This window comes from Temnothorax nylanderi, unplaced genomic scaffold (assembly GCF_030848795.1).
Source record: "Temnothorax nylanderi isolate EJ_2023f unplaced genomic scaffold, tnyl_v1.0 TNYL_tig0071_pilon, whole genome shotgun sequence".
Classification (NCBI taxonomy): Eukaryota; Metazoa; Arthropoda; class Insecta; order Hymenoptera; family Formicidae; genus Temnothorax; species Temnothorax nylanderi.
In genome coordinates this window covers 82326-90415 of record NW_027249133.1, presented here as the reverse complement: position 1 = coordinate 90415, position 8090 = coordinate 82326, and the positions used below count along the sequence as shown (strand labels likewise).

The window sequence follows — 8090 nt, the reverse complement described above, 5'->3', positions numbered from 1 at the left end:
GAGAGAGAGAGAGAGAGAGAGAGAGAGAGAGAGAGAGAGAGAGAGAGAGAGAGAGAGAGAGAGAGAGAGAGAGAGAGAGAGAGAGAGAGAGAGAGAGAGAGAGAGAGAGAGAGAGAAAGAGACTATTTGTGTGTCTTATTACATATGTTCTCCGGGGCGAAGCCCGGGTAATCAGCTAGTCAAATATAAAACTTTAATTGTTATTAAAAAATAAATTATTAAATTTTTTTTCTTATAGTACGTACATTACGTATATTGATCTTAAATAACTTTATTGGATTGATCTAATAGATTGATTGAAAAAATTATTTATTTTTGTTAAATAAATTATATTAAGACTTACATTAGAAATACGAAAAAAATACAAAAAACGACAAATATATATTTTTCCTTTTTCTTAGTGTTCGCGCTTGTGTGAGTGAGGAGGATAGTGGGTGAGAGACCACTGACACCGGAAGCTTGTGGTAACACAATAGTTCATTTTAACACCCAAAAATGATGACGAATTTACAGAGTGACATAATTCAGAAATGCAATTGAATTTAACTGGACTCGGAAACGCGGGCGTTTATTCTCTATCGACACCTTCTCGATTGCAGTGTCGGATGATGCGCGCGTGAATGGAGCTGACCAGCCCAAATAGATCGATGACAGATCTTGACCTACTGACACACAGTTGACGAATGGCGACGCGCCGTAAATTCTATGGGTTTTTATACCCACGCGAGACAAAGAACGCGCCAGGGATGACGAGTGCTTAGCGAAGGTCAAAATGTAATAGAATAGAAGCTTCTCGAACTGAAATACTGAAGATGCACACAGCCATTGTCCTTGTAATTATTAATCGTCGAAAAGACTGTGCCGGAGAATTAGAGTGACTCGATCGTACGGAGAATAATTCTTATGACATGAGAGCGCGACACAAACAAGCGGCGACCCTCTGAATAAATATATCGTGTTACACTTACGCCGTGACTCATGACACCGTCGGCTAATTAAGAATAAGAATATTCAAGAGCATTCGCGATCTCGAACACTTAGGAAGAGCGCAATTATTTTTATCGTTGCTCGATAATAAGGTGAACACCACCTTTTATAGCGAGACCAAATGATTTCTCGTTGTAAATGAACGGCTTCGCTGTCCGGGGATGAGGTTTAAATTTATATTTTGTAAGAAGAGAAACAATTCCTATTTTTGTTTCTATGTATCCAAATCGCTCTCCTAAAAATTAATAACCGACATATAATTAAGTGTACATTTTAATTAAGTTACATTTAATTCAAAAATATTTATAAAAATATTTAATTGAACCGTAACCTGATAGATCCTGATAGATAAACCTGAACCGTACAATGATAGATCTTGTTGCGCCCTGTAAGCAAAGACAGGATGGGGTGGATCGAAGCGAGGTTCACCACACCCAACGCCGATCTGCTTATAGGGCAAAACAAGGTTTCTTATTGTACGGTTATAAGTGTACTCTGTCTATACACACATATATCAGTAAATTACTTCCTTTAACACTGACACAATCTGTTATATTTCTCGAACTTTTTTGTTCTCAACTTTTAAATATTATTGCAATAAATACATCTTTCGTTGGCACCCCGCAATGAGACATTTCGTTGAACCAACTTATATTTTTTTTCATCCAATTACTTTTTTTCTCAGTGTACATTTCTTAAATATAATCAAAGAAGTTTTTAAGACGCAACTATTGTGAAGCTCCTCATTGTGAAATAAAATGCAAAAGACAGACATGCACAAGACTATAAAAATAATTCTGAACAATAATTCGATATATAAATTATAAATATATTAATGGATTTATTCACATCCTTACCAATGCAGATACGAGGCCCTTCTCCAAATGGCAAAAAGGCATAACGATGCCTTTTCGCTTTCTCATCTGCTGCGAATCGTTCCGGATCAAATCTTTCCGGGTCTGGGTATATCGAGGGGTCTCGATGCAGCCCAAGCACCGGTATAACAATATGAGTCCCTTTGGGGACGCGGATGTTCATTGGCAAGTCTATTTCCTTAGTGCAGATTCGGTTCAACATTGGAATAGGTGGATATTTTCTAAGAGTTTCTGGATATGTAAAAGAAAGGTATAAAGATATATTTGACCAAAAATACAAGCAATTTATATAAACTTACATATTAATAACGAAATATTTTTGTTACTTATTGTAATACTTGCCATTTACTACTTTTTCAAGATAAGTCATTTCGTTTACAGCGTCATAGGTCAGACCACCATGCTTTGCCAATATTTCATCGATTTCTTTGTGAACTTTGTCTTGAATATTTTGATTTTCTGCTAATTCATACATGGCAAACATTAATGTTGCCGCAGAGGTTTCAAAACCGGCAAGGAAAAATATAAAACTTTGGCTAGCCGCTTCCACCATGGTAAGTTTACTTACGGTTGCTGCAAGTGAATAAAATAATGTAGTTTTTTTAATGATCTGTTTTAAAAAAAATCTTAATTATTTGATTTACAAAACTGCAACATGAGATAATAGATGTAAATTTTTAAGACATATAGGGAAACTGCGGGTATTAATGTAATATATAATATGTAAAAATATATATTTACATTTTACGTCGGTCTTCTTGTCATTGTCAGGATCAACGTAGCCTTTGTCCATCAATTGAATAAAGAGATTCATAAAATCGCGTCTTATCTCTTTATGCGCTTTCCTATATTTTACATTCTCTCGAAATATGTTTATATAAAAGCTGTTGACAGATCGGTCTATGAGGGGAATTGAAAAGAAATCCATAATTCTCGGCATAGACATACCCAGGATAAGTCGTGAAATTTTCATCCGTAAAATATTTTTGCTTTGCCTTCGATATTCATTATTTGGTTCCTCAATACAGTTAGATTTGATGCCAAATGCCGTTGACATGATCAAATCAGTCGTGTATCTGTTGGTCAAATTGGTAACTAATTTTTAGTAACTTTTATCGAAATGTACGAAACATTAAAGATGTTATAAAATTGTATAAGAAATAACTTAAATGAATAAAGAAAAATTGATATATGTAAAAATTAAGTTAAAAAAATTTCATTACGTGAATATATTATTTATTCTCTTTCATCCTATAATATTTACACTTTTCTCGTCTTAAAAACAATATACCTTGCAAACATATCTTTTATTTCAAGGGAATCTCTCATTTTGGCTTTAACCTCCAGATACTTTGTAAGTTCTTCCCCACATTCCTTCACAATATCGAACATTTGCTTTATTTTTGCCGTACTAAAAGTGGGACGTAATTGTTTGCGTAAATTTCGCCACTTCTTTCCATTTATAAAAACCAAATTGTCGAACAATGGATTTATTTTTTCATTAATGTACAGGCCACGGTCGTGGAAACTTGGAAACTCCTTTGTCAATATCATTTGAATAATGTTGGGATCGGCGATCACCAAGATTGGTTTAAAAAGCACATATATTCCAAAAATACGATGATCCTTATATTTCAAATAGACATCATGAAAATATACACCTGTTGATAAATTTTTCTTTTACATAATTCTACGATTTTTTTAAAGTAAAAATACAAATAAAAACATCAGTGTAAATGATTAATAATTTAGTAAAAGTATAAACATATCTATAATGATTATAAAAAAAGAGTGATAATAAATTGTGGTATTTATAAGTCATATAACAAATAGTATATTGTAAGGCTTCCTTTTCATAAAAATTTTTTTATTTAGTTGGCATATTGTTCCTTGATGTAAAAATGATTTTTTGCAGAATTATATTGCAGATGAAAACATAACTTATCAATTAGTCATATATTTTTTGATTGAATATGAATGTATAGTTAATGGGGAAATCTATCTGGGATTTATTCTACACACAATCCTAATTTACCATATTGCTATATTAAAAACTTTGTATTTGTAAATTACTTTTACTCTTAAATTTCAATTTTGTCGTTTCCATCTAAATTATTTATATATTTGATTTAATGAAAAATGTGGAGACATTCAAAAAAGTAATTATACACTCACATTGTCTATGTCAATATTATGAAAGGTAATAGAGGTACTCGCCTGCTTGCTTTCTTCCTGTCAAGATGGCTGTTATGTTTCCCATTGGAAACGAAGGTGTAGGGTTAAAAACGTTTCTTTCTTGCCAGAAATTAAAATCGTATTTATAATATAAATAAATAATTAGGGCAATGATGAAAGCCCCGATTAATTCTAGTACCATCGTGAATCTGAAGCAAGAGGAAAATAGTATATTACACTACAAGGGCCGAAAGTTGAATTTTCGGCTCTGCGCGTCATGATGCCCCGAGGCGAAGCCGAGGGCATCATGACGAGCAGGACCGAGATTTCAACTTTTGGCCCGCGTAGTGTATACGATTTTTCTTCATAGCCGATCGAAAGTACGTTATTAATTTTACTTTTTTTAACTTTAAATGTTAATAAGCATGTTTTTGATGCCTGCCCCCGACATTTGCGGCACGAGCGAAGCGAGTGCTGCTGGTCGTGGGGGCAGGCATCAAATACGTTCGAAGAGTCAAGTCTTGTCATATTTTGTAAAAATAAATTAATTCCATTCTATCAAAAATGTATTTATTTAATGTGCTTTTCAAAATTGACCAAACACTCCATAAAGTTGACGGCTTTAATTTTTTAGATAGGTCCTTAAAATACACAATCAAATTATTTTCTTCACAGTTTGACAGTGAAGTTTTGTGTTCTATCTGCCACTTTTTATACGTGTTGTAAACAAGATTGTATCGATCAACAGACTTCTTTGGCAACGTATCTGTATTTATTATCAATCGCGCTTCTGCATCGAAATTTCGTATAACTTCTTCCTCGTCTACAGATTCATCAGATGACATATTGTTCATTTTTGCTAGATTATTGAATTGACTTTAATAATATTTTAATATTAAATTAACTGACGACAGAACAATATTGATGACTATTTTTAAGGTTAAAGGGCGTTAAGGTTTAAGGTTATAGAGGGCGCGCGTGTACTTCTCACAGGGAGTAAATGTTAAACTTTCGTCCCTGCTATTAGGGACGAAAGTACGTACTTTCGACCGAGGTATGAAGAAAACAACTTTTTTATAAAAAAAATAATAAGGAGATAGCGTACTGTCGACGCTCCCTATAACGATCCCTATAACGGTCTCGCGCATAGATCTTATAAATATAAAAATGTATAAGCTTAAATAAAACAAGAGTGAAAATAAAACCGATGTAAGAATAAGACATACACTCGTCATACACTTATATATATATATATATATATATATATATATATATATATAACATCAAAATTTCGCATAATTTTAAATAAGCACATCTCATCAAAAAATTGTCGTACTTAAAACTTTCTTTTTGGTTTTTTACATATTCTGGTAGTGGTGATCCTTTAAGAATATTTCCCAGTTTGGTTTTTTGAAAAATTCGCAAAATTGAGCTCAGAAAAGTTAAAAATGTGAGTGCTGGCCGGCAAAGAGTCCGCGTCCAGGTCCGCTTTGTACTACACTTTTTCCTCGTGTCTAAAAGAGGCCAAGGCCGAAAAAAATCTGTGATGTTCTGTGATTACAGCTGCAATGTAAGCTGACCTGGAGACGTCATTTTATAGCGCGGATAACTTTTGAGCTTTGTATGTGTATCAATTTTCTAGCTAAAACTAGTATTCTAAACTTTAACCGTGTTTTACTCGAAATGGCATTTTTCGCTAATTTTGCCATGATAAGTCACGAATGGCTGCAGATATCGACTTGATTTTTTTAAAATAAAGATAAAGAATTTTTCCGTAAACTGAACCTATTTTAGCGCACAAAAATTAATTTTTTGTAACTGTTTTAACAATAAAAACTTAAATTTTTCGCAATTTTTTCTTTTTTGGCTGCCATTGTTGTAATCTTGACGTACTTCTTTTAGACTTTAGGTTCAGTCTATGGAGGGGAATCTCGCCAACAAAAAAATTGAAAAATTCCAGCACGTTCATCAGGAATCGTGGCAAGAACGGAGCAGTGTTCGCAAATCGCGCGGTCGCCTTCAATCATCAATATCACCCTTAATTATTTATATTCTTGGGACTTTTCGTTTAGTTCGTTAAGAAAGCACTAACATGCTTTAAAAGAAAATTTATGTATGTTTATTTGTTTGTCCACAAACGACATTTGAATTTTACCCAATTTTTGGCCGTTTAAACCTTACCATTCCCCTTAAGGAACTTTCGTTACATTTTTTAAGATTTTCTTACAAATAAAGTTGAGTTTTCACTTTTTGTCAGATTTTTGGAAATAGGCAAAAGTTATAGGAAATAAGATATTACTATAATTAATTAAAATTATTTAATCGAGTCTGAGGTACGGTTGTGAATGCAATTAATCGAATTTTATATTAAAAGAAATTATACTTACAAATTAGTTCAAATTTTAAAACTGGTTTCGATCTCTACTCACGATCTCTATATACTCAAATCCTCTTTAATAGATGATATTTGTTGGACTGAGTACGCCGTTCATTTATTGCCTCCTTTTATCGTTGCTGTAACAATCCCCTCTTAATTTTTTATATCTTCTGTAGAAGGTGTAATCGTAACCTTATTCGACGCCCCTCTTTAAATTAATTCCCAGGTAGCACATATTAGTTTTATATACGTTTCTTGAACGTAGAGGAAAGTCCCTTATTATGAGATACAACATCTATTTTGCATGATTGCCGGAAGTTTATGTGCAGAATTGAAAAATGTAATAGGCGATTGCACGCACGATCAAATAATGAATTTTCCACTAAATAAATTTTACTCTAAGGGCAATAAGTTCATGATGGAACCAACAGATAGAACCTATTAGTTTAGCAGAAACCTCGTTATCGCATATTAGGAGCCTATCTCATAATAGGGGACTTTCCTCTATACATATTCCACCCCTATGATATATAGCAAAAATGCAAGGGTTTCTAAAAGTTTTTTTGTTAAATACAAAGAACAAATATTTCACATTCTAATTTTTTTATAGTAGGGGAGACCAGGGACAAACGTAACATTTTGCTCATTTGAATTGATATCTTCGATTTACTTGTTTAAATATATAAACTTTTCCTCTTTCATAAAATAAATACATTCTTTCATAAGGTAAATACATTCTTTACTTACATTATGGTATAAATAAAATTCATTCACATTTTATAATTACTTAGAAAAATCAAATTTTATAAAGATCGAATTTGTTACGATTGTGCCTACCCCTAGGGCTGGTTGTAACAGAGCTCAAGGTTGATTTCAATAAGATAAAATAAAATAAAAACGAACATATAATCAATGTAGCGAAAGGTTTTATTTTTTAAAAACTTTTTTAAATAGTTCTAGACGTTTAAAATTATTTTAAACAGACGTTGCTAAACCTTTATTTGTTTTTCTTTTTTGTATATTTGGCATTTTAAAATAATAATAAAAATATTTTTATTTAAAAAATACATATATAAGTAAATAGAAATCAAAACCAATAACAATTATTACTTTTGGGACAAAAGTAACAGACTGATACTTTTGTCCCAACTTATATTTTTGCCACAATTGATTAAATACTCATTATTATAAAATAAACTAACCTCTAACTAAAGGAATAGTGACTTATTTATAATAAATAATAAATAAAGGGGTAAACTAAATTTCCTATGAAATATTAAGAAAATAACAACTTACCCGTGTGACTTCTTCCGGTCTCCCGTACCCGCGCCCGAACTGATTGTTGGCAGTTTCACTCTTGAAGACTTGATGACGAGTAACAAACAGCTACAGTTCCATGGATTTTTATAAGAGCGCGAATCCTGTAAGCAGGCCTGATTGCATCATGAATTTGGCGTTTACGAGCTCTGACAAAGGCCATTCAATAAAAAGTACTCACATTAATTTCCATACATTAATCATTAATCTCGGAATTTCGATTATAGACGACGCTACAATGTTGCGCAGCGCCCAATGAACAAAAGCCGTTTTATGAAACGTAAAATAGAAAGTTTTTCATTTTGTAAATCAAAAGCGTAATATTTAAAGTATAGGAAAACGCATAAATAACAAGAATT

The 8090-nt window shown here is 32.5% G+C and overlaps 1 protein-coding gene across 1 annotated transcript; it reads right to left on the bottom strand.

Annotated features, from left to right (window-relative positions):
* Nucleotides 1-292: 292 nt before the first annotated feature.
* On the bottom strand, nucleotides 293-8075 carry LOC139773874 (cytochrome P450 6k1-like). The gene is made up of 8 exons (XM_071708654.1): nucleotides 7711-8075; nucleotides 6425-6551; nucleotides 4080-4246; nucleotides 3154-3523; nucleotides 2604-2938; nucleotides 2205-2435; nucleotides 1845-2093; nucleotides 293-1222 (listed from the first exon to the last, which is right to left on the bottom strand). Exons 3-8 carry the CDS (start codon nucleotides 4237-4239, stop codon nucleotides 1059-1061), a joined length of 1509 nt encoding a protein of 502 aa, XP_071564755.1. The 5' UTR covers nucleotides 4240-4246; nucleotides 6425-6551; nucleotides 7711-8075; the 3' UTR covers nucleotides 293-1058.
* Nucleotides 8076-8090: the final 15 nt, after the last annotated feature.

Excerpts from the sequence above, each read along its gene's own strand:
- LOC139773874 (XM_071708654.1), bottom strand. The coding sequence starts at position 4,239 with ATGGTACTAGAATTAATCGGGGCTTTCATCATTGCCCTAATTATTTAT. Across the intron at positions 2,939-3,153 it reads ATAAAAGATATGTTTGCAAG|ATACACGACTGATTTGATCA; the intron begins GTATATTGTTTT and ends TTTGACCAACAG. Across the intron at positions 2,094-2,204 it reads TCTTGAAAAAGTAGTAAATG|AAACTCTTAGAAAATATCCA; the intron begins GCAAGTATTACA and ends TTACATATCCAG.